The sequence below is a fragment of the Aedes albopictus genome, chromosome 1 (assembly GCF_035046485.1).
Source record: "Aedes albopictus strain Foshan chromosome 1, AalbF5, whole genome shotgun sequence".
Lineage (NCBI taxonomy): Eukaryota > Metazoa > Arthropoda > Insecta > Diptera > Culicidae > Aedes > Aedes albopictus.
Window position 1 is genome coordinate 231,456,161 of NC_085136.1, and position 20,890 is coordinate 231,477,050.

The window sequence follows — 20,890 nt, forward strand, 5'->3', positions numbered from 1 at the left end:
TTGTAAATTGATTATGGCGCTAATGATGGTGGTAATACGATTTGCGTAAAAAAAATTTGAAAGAATAGCCGCTAATTTAAAGAAGGAAAAATCTCTGATGAAATTGTTAATCAGTTTTCCCCAAAATACCTTATGCTACCCTTCGGGCTAATGGTATTAGAGCTAGTGTTACATTCGGGCTTGTGGCATTCGGGCTACTGTCTTTCGGGCTAGTGTCATTCGTGCTAGTGTTACAGAACCAATTTAGAATACGAACCCGATATTTCTCATACGACATAGTTACATCATTGTACTTGCCTTGATCAGAATGAAGAAGCGTCCGATGACCTGCACCGCCCAGTGAGCTTGCTTCTTAAATTCAGTTATTCTAACCTTTTCCCGTTCCTGAAACAACACATGTCTATTAATAACAACCACTTGTAAGATATCACTGCCATACCCGCCAACTCCTCCAGTAACTCGATATGATCAGTTGACTGCGACGCAATGATAGGAAATGTTTTCGCCTGGTGTAGCTACGATACGTCTTCTGAATCAACACTGCCAATTCGTTGAGCCGCACTTTCCGGAACTCGTCCAGCTCGTATACGGTCCGGGGACTCCGGATGAACACCTTTTTTCGACCGATGGTAAACTCGGCCCCAGGTAATGGTACACTACGGATTATCAGGGCTACACCATCGATAATCGCTCCACTGAAGTGAGGCCATGTGTACTGACAGAGCAGCTTGTATCGTTGCACGAAACGTGAGTGCACCATATTGAAGTAGTATCCGTTCCTCCACAGGTTGATCAGTGGCATCAAGCTACGATTGAAAATTGTACATGCATTAACGATCAAAATTTTAACATAATGAGCAATTGATATAATCTGAATGATGTGCTTTATTTTCACATTTAATTTTATCGAATTAGCATGGCTCAATATGTGTTCGATTTTATTTCGATTGTTAACAAGTGCCGAAATAGAAAAGCAAAAGTATGTAGAAATACGTTCATTACCATACTTACCACATGTATCGGACTTGATGCTGTACCAGCCCCAACTCCAGCATTTTTGGTTGCTTCAGCTCGTTTGGTTTGATGCAGAAGATGTAGTGATTGTAACGTTGTTCAAGCTGTTTTAGGAGTGTTTGTAGCGAGGTACGGAGATTTGTACTCAGACTAGTTGGCTTACGGCCAGAGCTGTGCCGTTTTGGATTGCCTTCTGGAAAAAGGCTGGCCACAATCGGTAATTCACAGTTTTGGTAAAGGCAGGCGCTTATGTGCTTCGGCAATAGGTCCAGGTTTTTCTCGACGAAGCCATTGTTGGTATACAAGACTGGTCCCTCAAAGTGACGAATTCTGGAAAGACAATCAGAGAAACATCTCTAGTTCTGTCTATGTTTATGATTAGAGCGATGGTGATAATGACCGAGTTACGGAAGGTTAAATAAAGTGAAAAAAAAAACAACAACTTACTGAAAACAATTAGAAGGCAAAGTTGGATCCCGGGCTAGGAAATTGGTGTGACCTGCACAACACTGATGCAACCGGGTGAGCAATATTCCATCATTAATAATCTGCGGTTCGTCCAACAGGTGCAGCATTCCGAAGCAAGGCTTGTCTATCAGCTCGCAGATCGCCTGATTGTCGAAGAAGTCAATCTTAATCCAGTCAATGCCCTCCGCTACATACAGGTCCTGCTGGTATTTGAGTACGCTTTTAACGTAGTGCTGAAATGAGTTCACATGTTAATAAAGGATATTTAGGGATGAGCGGGTCATTGCGAGCAGCTTGAGCTTGTATCACCAAGCACAGTAAAGTAAGCGGAATTAATATGTAGTTTCAGCGTATACCGTGGGGTGCCCTAATTTCGCGCGGGTCCAAATTTCGCTCACTGATCATATTTTGACATCATAATCTCACAAACAATTGTGCAATTGTCCCAATTTCACTTTACCTATACTAGCTAAAGTAAAATTTGGACAATGCAACGATTAGTTCTATGATTATGTCCTCTAAATATTATCAGTGAGCGAAATTTGGACCCGCGCGAAATTAGGGCACCCCACGGTATTTAATTTTTATTTGAACCTTAACTATCAAAAGTTAACTGGTGAAATAGTAATATAAAATTATAAATGAATATTAAAAAGTTTAGTGGGACAGAGTGAGCAAGTCATGCTTTGTATATTTTAAATGCCAATTTACTAATATATTATATACTTTATACATATAACATATATGTTCAATCAACCGACAAAAACTGAAGAAGATGTCTACTGTTTATGAACTATCTATCAAGGAAAAATAAATCAGGATTCATATTGTTTTGCCAGTTGCTCACTTGGCCCACCCAACTGTCAAGTACAGCAAGTATTACGGCAATACGTTAAGGGAATCCCCTTTGGGTTTTGTCAGTGCATGACCAATTTCAATATTTTGTTCCGAGTTTCGTCAATTATTGATTGATTGAAATATTGAAACATTAATCAAAGCATTTGTAAGTTATCAATATTAAGGTGTCATAATGCATCACTGAGTCTAAGAACGAATCATTGACTTTTTGCTTTTCAATGATTGTTTGCCTCGCGTTTTTGAAGTGATAAAAAACTGGCAATTATGCAGCAACGCAGCAGAAAAAGTATCATTTCAATCCCTGCGAGGTAGCATATAAGATGGTACGTTTTCAAACGAATATTCGCTTTGGTGGCCGAGAATTATCAATTTGAAATTTTGAGCCACATATCCAACATGGCTGCCGATGCTGATGATGCCGTAAAAAGCCTTAAGAAATTTGCAGTATAAATACATTTTTATGTATATGCTCGCTATTTCTCCCTCACTACTATTTACCTATTGCAAATTTTACTAACCTGCTGTAACCGCTCGTTGCAGTAATTGATAGCGAACTGTTCAAACGAATTCTTCTCTAACACTTCAAATCCGTAAAAATCCAGCAGACCAATAGTCTTCCCCCGAACTACACTCGACGACCCGTATTGTTTCAGCTTGAGCAGTTCGTTAATCCGCGTCGCTATCAACGTGAACAATCTGCCATATAGCGTCCTACACAGAGAAAACTTAATTTTTGCTGCATAGACGGCATCAATCTCCGATCCATCCGTCTCGATCTGATCCCAACTTTCGCCGACTCGGGTTAAACAATGAAACAACAGATGGCTATCCAGTTGAAGCAGTTGCGCAATTTCATCCAACTCTGAAATTAAGCGAAAATGTTGGGTACGTGAGGTTGATGTTATTGATCTAATCGAGTAATCCAAACCATATTCATTAGAAATTTCGCAGCCCTCGCTACCATCGATGTTGGTCGTGGGAATGAACACAAGATTGCCCAACTTCAACACTACCGCCAGTATGGTGAAGATAGAGAAGATTTCGTCTTGGTTGAAACCGATAACCTCTAACGAACGCTACGAAACGACAAAGAAAATAAAATATCATAAATCTTTCAGTACATTTAAGTAAGTTACATGATTCATTGATTAGTTAGGGCAGTTCAAACTACAAAAATGTTCTAAAATCCAAGCTCGCATATCTCCTATACCCATACCTTTCACACGCATCACATTCTACGTTCAGTGGTCAAGAAAAACTAGATGGTCGTAAAATTGGTGATCTGATACGTACATAACATGCAATAATTTGCAAAACATCACATTTAAGATAAGACATAATCAACACTAAATAGTACGCCACAACGCTCGGTTCGTGGTTCCAGCTCTCCATTCTCGGTCACGCCAAATCACGCTCCACCTTACTCTGCCCATTGTGCTCTCGCTGCTCCACGCCTTCTTGTAAATACCAACCGGATCAGTTTTGAACACCAACTTTACCGTGTTGTTGTCCAGCATCCTTGCAAAATGCTTTGTCCAGCGTATCCTTTCAGTTTTGGCCACTGTATAGATCCTGGGTTCACCGTAGAATGCAGCGAGCTCGTGGTTCATCCTTCTCCGCAAAATACCGTTCCCCCGCACATCACCGAAGATCGTCCATAGCATGGTCCTTGTCTCGCGTCTGTAGATGACCACCCATCTCATTAACTTTTTGTACATTGTGCATTTTATGCGGGAGTAAATCTTTTTGACCACAGCTTCTTTCTCGACTCACATTGCTGTCAGCCGTCAGTGAAGATCCAAGCTGGACGAATACGTCCACCACCTCGCAGGTATCGCAGTCTATCGTGACATTACTACGGATCAGGTCGTGTTCGGTTCCGCCTTCCAGCTTGCAATTTGTTTTTGAAGCATCCACTACCACTCCGACCTTTGCAGGTTCGCGTTTCAGACAGAGGATACAGCTCTGCTACCGTTTTGCACACCGTCCATCATAGCTTTGATCAATCTGGTCAGCTTACCAGGGGCCAGGAAAGCCGTTTTCGTCTAAGATTTTTCATAGCTCAGCGCGGTCGATGCCGCGAAGCTGATGAACAGGATTTGCCGTATGGTGCAGATCTGGTCGGTTATCAACCATCCGTCGATGAAGCCGGCAAGATAGCTTCCCTCGAACTCATTCGATACAGATGACAGACGACGGACGATGATCTGGGATACTTTGTAGGCGGCATTCAAAATGGTAATCGTTCTGAAGTTCTTACATTCCAAATGATCGCCTTTCTTATGAATGGGACAGATTACCCCTTTCTTCTACTCCTCCGATAGCTGTTCGGTCTCCCTGATCTTGACTATCAACCAGTGCAGAGATGGCCAACTGTTCAGGGCACATCTTGATGAGTTCGACTGTATACCACGAATTCGTTTCCTCCGTTGCCTACGTTCTTCACGCCATTCAGGTGCTCACCGAAGTGCTGCTTCCGCCTGTTGATCACCTCACGTCCGTCTTCTTCTTCTTCTTCTTCTTTCTGGCCAACTAGCACCGTTCGGCGCCAGTTGTGTTTTACGTCGGCTGGGTCTAGGAGCTAAGCCTTAAATTCCGACGCCCCAGGGAGACAGCCACCACACCTGAGGACCCTACATATCGAACCCATCAACACATGGGCCGGGACCTACGGCTTTACTTCCTATCCGAGGGAAGGCGTGATCACGGATTTTATGTTCCAGAAAATCCCATCAGCGTCGACGGGAATTGACCCCCGACCGACTGGGGTGAGAGGCAACCACGCTTACCACTACACCACCGACGCCGACCTCACGTCCGTCAAGTGAGCTCTGTCCGTATCCCAACATATTTTGGCTCGTGGCACAAAGCCGTTGTGTCATGTTTTTGGACGCGGCGACATCGATGAGTCGTAGGCCATTTTCGTTTGTCAATTGGTGGACGCTGATCTATGAATTCCTGCACTTGGCCTACCGAAGCGTTTTTGTATCCTATGATGATCTTGACGTCGTGGCTTGGATAGCGTTCGAGCTGCATGTATATTACGTCCTTGTCATCATTAGTGCTTCCGGAGTTTGGGTTTATTATGCCGAGGTTGAAGAATCGTCCCTTGACCCTCAACTTGCATATTCTTTTGACGATCGGCCACCAATCGACCACGTGCCTCTGCATATCGCCCATCACGATAAAAGCTGTCCAGCAGCTCTGGGGTAGATTGCCTCTAAACGTTCGCACCATGGATCCTGTCCAACACACCTCCAGTGTTCCTCTAGTGCTACGATGCTTAACCCGTAGTAGATCGGCAAGTATACAAGTGCCCCCAATGAAGTTGAGAGATCGGTAATTCCATGTACAGAGTTTCCAATCACAAGTCCTTCTTGTTCGCTGGGGTCTTTGCCGTTGGTCTCGGTTCGTATTATTCTGTTGCTGATTTTCCGTTGTAATGCTTTTTACGGCTAGCTCGCAGGGCCGGACACCAACTGCTTACTCTCCGGAAGACCATAAGGCACAGTTGGGCTTAGAGTCTTTCCCTGAAACTCGGACGTCTATCAGCCGACCCTAACATGGGTGATCAGATGCTGTTTTTGTGAGCCGCTCATCCTGGATAAGACAGACGCTCAAGTTTGCAGAAACTACCCTCTAATTAATAAATGATACTAAAACGCCACCTAAAAGACTTAAGCCGTTAGTACACAGGGTCAAATATTTGTCCAAAAAGGAACCAATGCTCAAACATCTTGTTTGACTCGATCGATTTTTCATTAGTATCAAACAAATGTTGTTTCTTGAGTTCTTTCCTTGTCACATATTTGACTCTGTGTACTTCAAGCATTATTGTTTTGAGGATAGAAGTGTAAATGCAACAGTCAATTTTACGAGCCAATTTTATGAATGAAAATTAAACAGGAAGTGGCGCTATAACCCATGAAAATCAATAGGGTTTTTGACCCCACATCCGGCACTACAGGTACAGGTACAAAATTGTGCATTATACTTATTTTTACAATTGCGCTTGAAATGAGTGCCATACTGAACATTCTCAGTTCAAGTCAGTCTTGTTAGAATTTGCTTGACACTGCGCCAATTCCCGGCACCAGAGCCGAACTTCCAGCAAAATCAAATGGAAAATCACTTCAGCACCCATCTTTGTGCTGATGAAATGCACTCGTCCGCGTGTAATAGTTGTTTTGAGTACTTGTGCGGCTTCAGAGTGAACGCGTAGCTCATTGACTGTGGATCCAGTTGCGGAAATATTGCGGGAGATGATTACCCACGGAAGTGCGTTTGGAAAATATGCGGCAAGCGATATTTTGATTTGTTGTGCTGTGAGGTGCCGGGAATTGACGCGGGTACCCAAGTAGTTCGAAACCCTATCACTTTGTAAAATGGCTCATAGTCCATTTTACGAAACAAAACAGTGTTGATATTAATATTGACCTTCCGTAATTCGCGCGGTCGGTCACCACCGTCAGCACGACGTTAACCCTTTATAAGGCATTGGCAACTATATTGCCACCTTATACACATATTTTTTCTGTTCGTTTTGAAAATTTATACAACTTCTGTTTTAACTGATGGACACATAAGGCCTTTGTGAACACTCATGATTTTTTTGAGCCATAACAAATTTGAATGGGTTTTTTTAGAACAAAATGTCTCTCCAAAAACTGCCATTTTTGAGTGCATGAAGGTTTATAAGCTCGAAATTCTGTTATAATTAGCGAATTGAAAATCGCATGATGGGGAATGAAAGGCCTATGTTCCTTTTGCTTGTGGACAAAAATTCAACTTGATTGCTTTATTACTTTTAGAAACTCAGCCTTTTGAAAAAATGTACTATAATAAATGGACATGTACTAAAATTGCTATATCTTCCAAAATAATTGACCATAAACGCATCACAAAATAACAACATTTTAAACTTTGTTGACAAAAAGTTTAAATTTAGACCACTTTTTTTCATACAAAATCGACCATCGAATTTTTTGAAAATAAAAACGTTTTTGTTCATTACACCACATATACTTTATATTCTAATGTAGAACGAGTGGATTCCGTGCCTGGTTCTCTCGGCCTTATAAAGGGTTAATAGTGGTAATCACGTTCAAATGTGTGCGTGTATCTTTTGTAGATGTAGTTGTGAAACTTGGGGGGAAATACATTCCCGATCAAAAGTTTGGGGTCACCCCTGCAAAAACATGTCAGTTTTTTAAGCCCATATCTTCGCCAATTTGCGTCCGATTTCAAAACCCTAGGTCTCATTCAAAAGATAATAAGTCAAAGAAACTTTGAACATGACTTAAAAAAAACTTTTTCAAAAAAATTTGTATATTAACTTAACCCAAAGTTGCCAAATTGAATGAATATAAACTTACGGCAGTGTCGCTGGAAATTGCGTCGACCAAATTTTAAGATGAGAGCGGTAATAAAACCAATTTTCTATTAGCTTCCAACTGCTTTTTACAGAACTTGGCAAAAAAATCTTGAAAAAAAGTTATTAAGTAAATTAATCCTTGATGCCATCGACCAAAAGTTTGGGGTCACTATCGTAAAACATGGAAAAGTGATTTGTTGATATCTTTGTCATCTTTCATTCAATTTTAATTGTTCTTGGCTTATTTGAAACACAATGAATGGTACTTACTGCATAGACATTGAACCACACGTATTTGTTGAAATTTACATACTAAAACTTAACGAAAAGTTGCTTCATTTTTTTGAAGTGTGGTGAAATGTGTTAACTTCACAAAATATTTTTATATACAAAAATTGTTAAATTCGTTCAGCTAAAGGTTGATGCGTAAATTTAGTTAATTATCTTTGAAAAGAATTAAAATTGAACTATAGATGACAAAGATATCACCAAAACACTTTTCCATGTTTTACGAGTGATCCCAAATTATGGTCGATGACATGGAGAGTTAATTTAATTAATAACTTTTTTCTAGATTTTCTAGCTAAGTTCTGTGAAAAGCAGTTGAAAGCATATAGAAAATGGGTCATATTACCGCTCCCATCATAAAATTTGGTCGACCAATTTCCAGCGACACTGCCGTAAGTTTACATTCATTTTTTGGGAATGTTGGCAACTTTGAGTTAAATTTACATGCAAAATTATTTGAAAAAGTTTCTTTGACTTTTTATCTTTTGAATGAAACCTAGGGTTTTGAAATCGGACGCAAATTGGCGGAGATATGGGCCTAAAAAAATGACATGTTTTTGAGGGGGGGACCCCAAACTTTTGATCGGGAGTGTATGTGCACTCTTACCCAGGTTGTTAGATTTATCATTATTTAGCCGTTTTATAAAAATCAATAGGACGCAATCAGTGAAGTACTAGATTGAAAGTAGTGAGCTGGATTTTTGTATGGTGAGATGATCAGTTCTCCATTTCTGCGATGAAATGGTGCAAACAGCGTGGGTTATATGGTTTCTTGCAAAATTTGATGCTGTTTGAGCAAAACTTTGGGTAACTGTGTTGTTGAAGTTGCAAGAAATAAATAATACAACAACACAGTTACCCAAACTTTTGCTCAAATAGCATCAAATTAGACAAGAAATCATATAACCCACGCTGTTTGTACCATTTCATTACAGAAATGGAGAACTGATCATCTCACCATACAAAAATCCAGCTGACTACTTTCAATCTAGTACTTCACTGATTGCTTCCTATTGAGTAATATTTGCATATGCAATCTGAATAGCTTTTGAATTAGCGTGATTTTTTGTGTATGGAAAAAAATCACGCTAGTGTTCGTGTGTTGAAATGTCACTTATCTCTATAGAGATAAGTGACATTTCAACACACGAACACTAGCGCAAGTTTTTCCTCACACAAAAGTGCACGCCGATTGAAAGGCTATTCAGATTGCATATGCAAATATTACCCAATCGAATTGGGTAAAACGGGTAAATAATGATAAAACTAACGTCCGGGGCAAGAGTGCAAATATTTTCCTCGCAGTTTCACAACTACATCTACAAAAAAGGCACGCATACATTTGAACGTGATTACCTCTATGCTGAAATACAAAAAGCGAGATTTTTTCAACGTGTTATACAAAATATAACAGCGCGATCGCTCGAGGGTTAATAGCCACGTGTGGAGCCGCGACCACCTGTCAAATCTTTATTCAGGAAATGAACGATCAGTTGATCCGAAACGCTAATCAGTGGTTTACTCTGTTTAGTGAGTCCTCCTGTTGTTTTTGACTAAGGTACACCGCGGCAAGTTGAAACGGGTGGGGCAAGCCACTGTTTAACATGATGTTATCCAATGATGGTGAACAGCTTGAATGTCATGATTCAAATAATCTTTTGGCGAACGAAAAATTTTCAAATTGTATTAAAATCTATTTCAAAACTTCGCGTTTCATCTTGCCCCACCCGTTTCAACTTGCTCCGGTATACCTTACCATTCAACTACCATTAAAATGTATGCAAATTTGTTCAGGAATGTATGTAGTTTTGATGGTGTTAAAGGTATGGGAGATTAGATATAAGAAAATGTATTGGGGAACGTCCATAGATGAAGTCACGGTTTGAGAAGGGAAGGCGAGGGTGTGGGTGAACTTCAAAATGTGTGACATAGGGGAAGGGTAGGTTGGAAATGGTAATTTTTTGCGTGACCTAATTTATGAACATTTCCTAGTGTGTAGTTTGATATCCTAATGTTTCATACCTTAGTGAAGGCAAAATTAGTGCGGTCCTCTTCATTGGTGAAGCTGTATTTGAGCAGATCGTACCTATCGATATTGCGCTGAAGTTTGAGCGATTCTGAAAGTTAAGAATTTGTTATTCACGCATTAATTAAAAAAAACTATCCACTGCGTACTCGTGAGTCTCACAACTCGAGGATAAAACCAAATTTTACGTGACGAAAAATGTCGGTTTAAAAAGCGAGGTTAAAGTACGTTCAGACTATCTGATTTGCCGATCTGATTTGAATGACCTTTGTTTACGGTTTCATATATTTTTTTTTCCCAAACAGTCACTCAAATCAGTCAAATCAAACCAAAAATCAGATAGTCTAAAGCCCTACACGAGCATCAACACTTCATTAATATCGATACTTTTTGTTGGAATTTTCGACAAACTCGTGGTTTTTTCAATGTATTTTTGGAAAATCTTTCGATTAAGCTTAAGGTTTAATGGAAATTTCGTCAAAAAGTAGCGATGTTGATGCTCGTGTGGGGTCCCCTTAAACGGGCCGAAATCAGAATGGTTTAAAACTGCCAACTAGACTAATGCTAGAAAGTACACTATTTGACCAATGCCAAATATTTGACCACTTCTAACAGATAAACTAAGGAAGCTTATGTTAACGTTAGCTTGGTGCAAATAAATATCAGATTGATCTACATATTTGTGAATTTGGGTGGGTTTGGAAATATTCAGTTGAACAATTTAATTAAAATGTTAGTAATAAACAAAACCTGCCGTTAAAAAATCGAAATATTAGTAATATTTAACTTACTGAGCAACTGAATATCTGCACCGCTTAACAACTGATAGAAAACATGAAAGTTTCGTTCCCCTGGACTTCGATTTGTTACACGTGTCTGCAATACAATTAAGGTTGGGTTAGAAAAAATACCGTTGAATATGAATTTCCCTAAGAAGTACCTTTTCCAACATATCTTTAGAATCAACATGTAAAAGAATCGAAAAGTGATTACAATTTCATCAGAAATGATGTTTGAAAACCTAATACTTACACATTGTTAGGTGTGCTCCTGTCGGATCGCCTTTGTAATCGAACTCTATGTCGAAAAATTTTCCCTGAAACAAACACAAAATGTAAGATTCGTCTTTTTCCGTTTTTCTAATATCACAATACATACAAACCGACTGGAGTTAGCGTTCTTTCCGGTGCACGCATTACCCATCGCTTCGAGAAACACCTCGGCATGAGCTACCCGTTCCCGCATTTTGGCCAATTCCAAGTCTCGCAGGTACACCTCTTTCGTTATCGATTTCAGAATTTGACGGCGGTGAACCGATGGAGACATCATGCTATTGCTGTGATCGTAGGTCAACGCAATCGACGAAGATGACTTGTGAATCGATCGGTTACTACTCTGATGACAACATCGGCCTAAATTACATCGCTTCTGTAGTGACGGCGAATATCCGTACATACGGTGTAGATCCATGTGACTACTCCCGGCACTGTTGCAATTGTGTTTCGGGCAGGACGATGCTGACGAAGCAGCGAATGCCGACTTCAATGTCGACTTTGTAGGAAATTCGTTAGCTTCCGTCGACCGACTTATGGATTGATTTGAGTGTTTAAGACACTTCGGTGTGTTTCCAGAAGAAAAGCTACCGCTTCCCATGACACCCGCTCCACCGCCGCTCATCATAGCTGCCAGATTTTCCGAACTTTTATGGTGCGAAATCAGGTCGAACTCGACGGTTTTTTCGTGAGAGCATTTCTGTAATAACATAAAAAATGTTTTTAGCCTACTAAAAACAATTGCAACGGAAAATCAGCAATGGAGAAATAAGAATTGAGATCAATGGTAACGATCCTAGCGACGAAAGTGGAGCTGTCGATCTCTCAACTTCAATCAGCTTACGAATACTCGCCGATCTACTGAAGGAACGAGAGTTCAGCATCGTAAAGCTGCAGGAGCAACTAAAAAATGACTAAAGAAACAGGATGTAACCTCAGTATACGCGCAGACGCAAGCTCCTTGAGACTCCTCTTGAGAAATGCAGCAACGAATATCGATGACACAATCTTTGGGGAGTCCACCAAGGTAGCATGCTTGCGTTACGCTAGCTTCGCGGATAGCCTTACCACTCCTTTTTTCTGCGACCAACTGTTGCGGAAATATCAAGAACTGATACTATGTTCACCGCGATTTGACCTTCTGTAGGCTAAGATCCAAATTAATGGGCTCAAATTTGGCCTAATCACATATTAGGATGTGTTCATTTCACCTACAAAATTTCATGTGAATCGGTGCAGTACTTTTTGTTGTAGCAATGAACGAGTAGAATGTGCGCCCTTGAATTTTGTACAGCCTCTAGTTTTGCTTGTCAGCGCTGTAACTTTTGAATTTGGCAAAGGAAATGGCTGAAATTTTGAACACAAAACTTTTAATCTACATGTGTTGTATAGGCAAAATTTCAAAAAAAATCGATGCACTATTAACAATTTTATAGTCGAAACATGTATTGGGACTGAACGTGATTTTGGCCCCTCAGAGAGCAATTAGTCAGCACCCTTTATTGTTTCGATTGTACTATAGCGCATTTAGTTCACCACTGGACTATCGCACTAGTTTTAACGAGTGCGAAAACGCTGATAAAAGTGCGCGATTGCATCAAATCAACTCGGTGTCTTCAGAGCACTTGTTCACCATAGATTGAAGAAATAGTGCGCCGAAGACATCAACCTGATTTGATGCAATCGCGCACTTTTATTTACGTTTTCGCACTTATGAAGTCGCAGTTCGCAGTCCAGTGGTGAACTAAATGCGGTATATTAAAAGTACTATACCAATAATCATCAAATTTTGCAGACATAATATACACATAATCAACTACCTTCTGTAAAAATTTCATGAAAATTGGCAGAGAAATTCAAAAGCAAACATCGCACAAGAAAAACACGTTTTGCCTTTCTCGTACACTAAGTGTACTGGAAAGGCTATATGTTCACTCCAAAAATGACTTTTTGATAGAAGGCTCGGAGGGTCGAGTCACATATACCAATCGACTCAGCTCGACGAATTGAGGTGATGTCTGTGTGTGTGTGTATGTGTGTATGTGTGTATGTGTGTGTGTGTGCGTGTGTGTGTATGTGTGTATGTGTGTGTACAAAAAACTCACATCACTTTTTGGCAGTAAACCTCAACCGATTTTAATGACCGACGGTTCATTCGACGCGGCATACAGTCGCATTGTTTCCTATTGAAAATGGTTCAGATCGGTCCAGCAGTTCCGGAGTTATGGCCATTTAGGTGTTCCGGACCGGTACCCCTGGAAGGGGCCAGACATGAAAATGCAACAAACCCAAGCATTCGACATATCAAACCACGGGATTTTCGATCATCTGATGAACGGTTAGCAGGAAAATAGTCTCAGTTCATATCAGAACCGGTAGTGTTCCGGAACCGGTTCCGGATGCCCCGCCGGAAGTGGCCAAATATAAAATTGAACATAACTCATTCATGCGAGACATCAAACAGCGTCGTTTTCAATAACCTGATGAACGGTAAGCAGGAAAATAGTTTCAGACCATATCTGAACCGGTAGTGTTCCGGAACCGGTTCCGGATGTCCCGCCGGAAGTGGCCAAATATAAAAGATAACCAAACCCATGCATGCGACACGTCAAACTACGGCGTTTTCGATAAGCTGATGAACGGTTAGTATGAAAACAGTCTCAGACCATATCTGAACCGGTAGTGCTCCGGAACCGGTTCTGGGAGTTCCGCCTGAAGTGGCCAAATATACAATTTAACATAACTCATTCATGTGACATATCAAACAGTGGCATTTTCGATTACCTAAGCAGGAAAATAGTCTCAGACCATATCAGAACCGGGAGTGTTCCAGAACCGGTTCCGGATGTCCCGCTGGAAGTTGCCAAATATAAAAGAGAACCAAACCCATGTATGCGACACATCAAACAGCGACATTTTCGATAACCTGATGAAAGGCTAGCAGGAAAATAGTATCAGACCATATCTGAACTGGTAGTGTTCCGGAACTGGTTCTGGGTGTCCCGCTGGAAGTGGCCAAATATTTGAGGCAAAAATTGAACATAACTCATTCATGCGATACATCAAACAGCGGCATTTTCGGTAACCTGATGAACGGTTAGCAGGAAAACTGTATCAAACCATATCTGAACCGGTAGTGTTCCGGAACCGGTTCTGGGGGGGGTCTCGATGGGTGGATGCAAACTTTTTAAGGAGTGATAGAGGGGTCTCCAGTTATGCTAATGGATAAGGTTATGGATCGCCAATCCGGAGACGGCGGGTTCGATTCCCGTTCCGGTCGGGAAAATTTTCTCGACTCCCTGGGCATAATGTACCATTGTACTTGCCACACAATTGTTACCATTCTGGTACATTTACCCTATAACCCAATCCAGAGCAAGCGAGTAAATTAAATATGAGAGGAGAGATATAGCCATACTAGAGTTCATCATGAATAGCTACCCAATAGGGTACGTATAACAGTTAGTAGGTTGAAATAGAATTAAGTCTATAGGTAAGCCACTCCCAGTAAAGCAACAAGGGGGGGGCAAGGCAGACAAATGAAACCCAAACCTATACGGGAGAAAATTTCTCAGGCTTTGAAAGAAGTTCGTACCGAGCTCGTAACCTTAAATGACACGGTTGCGAGTCTCAAAAGTGATGATGAGAGGGATAAGATAGATGAGGCAGCTGGGGGGGCAAACTCAGTTGAACAGAAAAGGAAAGAAATGGAAGCTTCAATGAGGAGAGCAGATGAAATTCTCGAGAAATTAAATGAATACGAGGAAGGAAAGGAAGTCAATGTAGCACAGTTGTTGCCGGCTTTCAGGAATTTCGTAATTCAAACATCTGAACAACAGAAACAAATGCGCGAAAAAGAGATTAGGATGACAGAGGAAAGGAAAAAGGAAATTGAATCACAAATGAAAAGAAAACAGAATTTGGAAGAACTATTAACAGACTTGAACGAAAGCTTGAGAATTCAGCCTTTAAACGTTGCGACCACAAAGTCCGATCAAATCGATGGCCAGGAATCGCAATCGGATATTACGTCTGAAAATGAGAAGAATACAGAAAACCAACGAAAATCAACGGGATCACGTCCAAAATCTTCAAAACTGGCAACAATTTTGAGCAGCGCTCGGAAATGTAGAGTCAGCTCTACGGATAGTTCGAGCGATGAGATTGAACCAGATAGCCTAGAACAGAAACGAATGTACAAGAAAAAGGAAAAGCGATATCGCAAGAATCCTGAAAGTAGTAAGAAAAAGAGGAAGAATGTTTGCTCCGATTCGTCTGAGGAAACTCTCTCGTTAGACTCGTCAGAGAGTTCAGAGAGCTCAGAATCCTCGAGTTTGAGTGCGGATAGTTCATCCAACTCAACAGAGGAAGAGAGGAAAAGGAGAAGAAAACAAAAGAAGAAGCATAGGAAAAGTAAGAAAAGTATGAAAAGGATTCCAGTAGCGGAGTGGAAACTCAGATATGATGGCAAAGATGATGGAAGGAAAATAGCAGAATTTTTAAAAGAGGTTAAAATGCGTTGCCGGTCTGAGGATGTTTCGGATCGTGAATTGTTTCGGTCGGCCATACATCTGTTTACTGGTCGAGCGAAGGATTGGTATATAGACGGAGTGGATAATGGGGAATTTCGAAATTGGTCGGAACTTAAAAAGGAGCTGAAGCGAGAATTCCTTCCTCCTGACATTGATTTTCAGTTAGAGGTTCAGGCTACCAACCGTCGTCAGTTACGAGGGGAAAAGTTTTCCGACTATTTCCATGAGATCCAAAAGATCTTCCAATCGATGACTAAGCAGTTATCTGAGAAAAGAAAGATCAACTTCGAAAGACCTTGCTCCAAACCCACTTAGAACTTTCCAATATCCTCATCCTCTTCCTGAAGCTCCCACTTGTCCGTCCCTTGCATCTACATCCTTTCCATCTTTCCAATGCCCACCTTACCCTTCTGTCATTCCGAAATTTCCCATTTCATATATGTCATAGGTGTCATGTGTAAATATGTGAAGTAAGTTTACAAAATATTTCCCTAGTTCAATTTGGCGGTTGCTTTACTGGGAGTGGCTTACCTATAGACTTAATTCTATTTCAACCTACTAACTGTTATACGTACCCTATTGGGTAGCTATTCATGATGAACTCTAGTATGGCTATATCTCTCCTCTCATATTTAATTTACTCGCTTGCTCTGGATTGGGTTATAGGGTAAATGTACCAGAATGGTAACACAATGTACAAATTCATGCAATGGTGGGCGAAGAAAGCCCTTCAATTAATAACTGTGGAAGTGCTCTAAGAACACTAAGTCGAGTCACATATACCAATCAACTCAATTCGACGAATTGAGATGATGTCTGTATGTGTGTATTAGAGTGGGTCAACATTGTATGGAGCTGAAAAAGCATTGCTGTATTGCTGTATTAGCGTCCAAAGCAACTGTGCAAAATTTGGAAGCGATTGGTTGCGTCCCCGTAATCCGCATTGCGATTGAAATTTGTATGGAATTTAGTATGGAAAAACGTACTTTTTTGCATTTTATTCCCAATTTGAATTCTTTTGTCTAATACCATGTAGCTAATGACGTTAAAGTATAGCCTAGAATATGCCGAAAAACTTTGTCGAAGACCGCAAAGTGATCCGACGCTTGTGAAAAAAGTTATTTTTTCGGTAACTTAGGCCAAAAGTTGAGATTCTATTGATGTTATTCCTTTATATGTTAAATGTTAAGCACCACTGGGCAATCTGCACGTTATAACTTTTTTCACAAGTGTCGGATTACTTTGCGATTTTCGGCGAAGTTTTTCAGCATGTCCTAGGCTTCAACGTCATTAGTTGGATCGTTTTAGACAAAAAAAAATGAATTTAGAAGAAAAATGCAAAAAAATACGTTTTTCCAAACTAAATTCCATACAAATTTCAATCGCAATGCAGAATACGGGAACGCAACCAATCGCTCCCAAATTTTGCACAGAATCGAAAAAGCTGTGTTCCAAAAAATCGACTTTGTTGATCCAGTCTATTGTGTATTGCTATTAAAAATGGTACGGATAGGTCGAGGCGTTCCGGAGTTATGGCCATTTCAGTGATTCAGACCAGCACTGGTGGAACTGGCCGTATATAAAACTGAACCAAGCCCCATTATGCGACATATCAAACTGCGGCGATTTTTGTAACCTTTAGCATGGTTTACGAATTTTATGCGAAAATGAAAACTGGAGACCAGAAATTCCACGATATCGGTCCAAAATTCAAAATGGCATCCTAATATTCAAGATGGCGGCTGTTTAAAGGAGTTTCAGGCTTTAAAACCATGCAATATTTGGTATTGGAAAGATGTGGGAAGTCCAAAAATGACGAATAAAATATCCTAGATGGCGACCAAAATATCCGAGATCGCGTCTCAAAACTCAAGATGGCTACTGTTTAATTGAGTTTTAGGACTTGAAACCATGCAATGGTGGGGAAGAAATCTTTACTCCAAAAATGACAAACAGAGTATCCAAGACGGTGGTCTACAATCCAAGATGGCAGTTCAAAACTTAAAATGACTTCTGTTTAATGGAGTTTTGGGCTCTAAAACCGCACAATATGGGTGTATCTTGTATGGGGAAGAAGTCTGGAGTCCAAAAATAGCGACCAGAATTTCCAAGCTGCCGGACTTTAATCCTAAACGGCGGCTCAAGAATCAAAAACCAGATAAACGATATGGTCTCTGATGCCATGAAATGGATTTCTGTTAAATGTATGAAAGTGCAATATCCATCAACATGTCACTTGAGTTGTGTTGAAATGTGTTTTCGAAGGCACGAGAAAGGCGCCATCACCGCTAGGTGGATTAATTAGGGTTTTTTTACTAACTTCTTCTTCTTCTTCTGTATGGCTCTACGTTCTCACAGGAACTTGGCCTGCCTCTCCCCAACTTAGTGTTCTTTGAGCACTTCCACAGTTATTAATTAGAGGGCTTTCTTTGCCTGCCATTGCATGAATTTTGTACCTTGTGAGGCAAGCACAATGATACACTATGCCCAGGGAGTCGAGAAAATTTTCCCGACCAGAACGGGAACCGAACCCGCCGTCTCCGGATTGGCGATCCATAGCCTTAACCACTAGGCTAATTGGAGACCCCATCTGGTTTTATACTCACATTCACCCCTATCATCACCAGTAGCTTTCAAAACAATTGATAAAAGTTGATGAAATTATGCAAGAAAGTGTAAGTATCATAACTGCTAACGAAATTTCATAATTATCATCACAGAACTTTGAACTATAGCGTAAAATAACCATCTACTATGCGAATGAAAATTGGTCATGATTGTACAAAATGCTTTAACTCTTTCAGGACGGTTGGATCATTTGCACCTCGCTGACGTGTTCTTCAACGGCGAGGTGGATGAAAAATAACGTCCCGAAGGGGTTAAACCACATCTGTTTGTTTTTTATCCACAATTAAAAGTAATGCATCGATTTTTATGAAATTTGGCACAGATAATAAACATACACCAAAGAGTTCTTAGTGAATGATTTGGCCAATTCTACCGATTCATGACAGAACCGTACTTCTGTGTCCCGTTTATTGCGGATACAGGCTTTAGAATGTTTTCCTCGCGACCACTTATTCGCTGTAAGGGTCGAGTCCGACCGCAGGTCACCAGTATGACCTACGTAACCGACTCTAAACCCTTGGATCACTACTTTCTTGTTTAGCGTCTGGCCATTCTTCTAGTTCACACTCGTCACCTCGTCTGTAGCCCCAAGACGATAATGATGATAGCCTATGCAACGGTATTCCAGCCAAGCACATCTTTACACATTACAGCGTTACGATGAGCACCTCAATGGCGACGTTGCAAGTACCGAAGGTGGCGTGGTAACAGATCTAGGAGTATGTGCACAGGACGAAAGACTTCCGGCCCCTGACCTTCAAGAGATTGAGGAGGAGGTTGGCCGGTTGAAAAACAATAAAGCCGCCGGGGCAGATCAACTACCAAGCGAGCTTCTTAAATACGGTGGAGAAGCACTGGTTAGAGCACTACACTGGGTCATTACCAAGATTTGGGAGGAGGAAGTATTACCGGAGGAATGGATGGAAGGTATCGTGTGTCCCATCTACAAAAAGGGCGACAAGTTGGATTGCGGAAACTACCGCGCGATCACACTACTGAGCGCTGCCTACAAGATACTCTCTCAAATTTTATGCCGCCGTCTATCACCGATTGCAATAGAGTTTGTGGGGCAATATCAGGCTGGATTTATGGGTGAACGCGCTACAACGGACCAGATGTTCGCCATCCGCCAGGTGTTGCAGAAATGCCGCGAATACAACGTGCCCACACATCACTTGTTCATCGATTTCAAATCGGCGTATGATACAATCGATCGAGAACAGCTATGGCAGATTATGCACGAATACGGATTCCCGGATAAACTGATACGGTTGATCAAGGCGACGATGGATCGAGTGATGTGCGTAGTTCGAGTATCAGGGGCACTCTCGAGTCCCTTCGAATCTCGCAGAGGGTTACGGCAAGGTGATGGTCTTTCGTGCTTGCTGTTCAACATTGCCTTGGAGGGTGTAATAAGAAGAGCGGGGATAAACACGAGTGGGACGATTTTCACTAGGTCCGTTCAGCTGCTTGGTTTCGCCGATGATATTGATATTATTGCTCGTAAATTTGAGACGATGGCGGAAACGTACATCCGACTAAAGAGTGAAGCCAGGCGAATCGGATTAGTCATTAATGTGTCGAAGACAAAGTACATTATGGCAAAGGGCTCCAGGGAGGAATCACCGCGCCCGTCACCCCTAATTCATATCGACGGTGATGAAATCGAGGCGGTTGAAGAATTCGTGTACTTGGGCTCACTGGTGACCGACGACAACGACACCAGCAGAGAAATTCAGAGGCGCATTGTGGCAGGAAAACGTGCCTACTTTGAACTCCGCAGAACTCTACGATCGAATAAGGTTCGCCGTAACACGAAGTTAACCATCTACAAAACGTTGATTAGACCGGTAGTCCTCTATGGGCACGAAACATGGACCCTACGTGCAGAGGACCAACGCGCCCTTGAAGTTTTCGAACGGAAGGTGTTGCGTACCATCTACGGCGGAGTGCAGATGGAAGACGGGACTTGGAGAAGGCGAATGAACCACAAGCTGCATCAGCTGCTGAGAGAACCAACCATCGTCCATACCGCGAAAATCGGGAGGCTACGGTGGGCGGGTCACGTCATCAGGATGTCGGATAGCAACCCGACTAAAATGGTTCTCGAGAGTCATCCGACCGGTACAAGAAGACGTGGAGCGCAGCGAGCTAGGTGGGTCGACCATGTGGAGGACGATCTGCGGACCCTACGCAGAGTGCGGAACTGGAGGCAAACAGCCATGGACCGAGTGGAATGGAGGCGGCTACTATGTACAGCAGAGGCCACCCCGGCCTTAGCCTGACCGGTAAGGTAAGTACGTCTTTACACATCCTTTGGACAAAATTGACCACAGTCGTGTGGCCGAAGCATTGTGTGAAAATGCGGGCATACGAACAAAACGTGCTCCGTAGTTTTCTCTGAACCTGAACAAATCGGACGTTCGGCACTCGGGAGAACCCGCATAACCGAAACCGTGTTGATACAGTCTAAAGCAACCACGGTCCAGCAGCCGGAGCCAGATGGAGTGTTAATTCCCCATGGCGCCTGTAACCACGCTAAGTACCGACAGGCAAAAAAACGTGGAACTGTTTTTTTGCACATCCATATTTCAGAAGTTAGTGAACCAAATTTCAATCTTTTTGCGTTAACGGAATCCTACACTATCCT

The 20,890-nt window shown here is 41.6% G+C and overlaps 1 protein-coding gene across 1 annotated transcript in view; it reads right to left on the minus strand.

Annotated features, from left to right (window-relative positions):
- Positions 1 to 297: 297 nt before the first annotated feature.
- Positions 298 to 20,890, minus strand: part of LOC109399965 (unconventional myosin-Ib) — a gene marked incomplete at its 3' end in the record, with an annotated part of 57,071 nt that continues 36,478 nt past the window's right edge. The window contains 11 exon segments of the mRNA XM_062846403.1: positions 298 to 384; positions 440 to 806; positions 1,012 to 1,344; positions 1,462 to 1,715; positions 2,859 to 3,202; positions 3,269 to 3,416; positions 10,025 to 10,119; positions 10,820 to 10,904; positions 10,969 to 10,982; positions 11,061 to 11,124; positions 11,187 to 11,780. Coding sequence (XP_062702387.1) covers positions 298 to 384; positions 440 to 806; positions 1,012 to 1,344; positions 1,462 to 1,715; positions 2,859 to 3,202; positions 3,269 to 3,416; positions 10,025 to 10,119; positions 10,820 to 10,904; positions 10,969 to 10,982; positions 11,061 to 11,124; positions 11,187 to 11,780 — 2,385 coding nt within the window.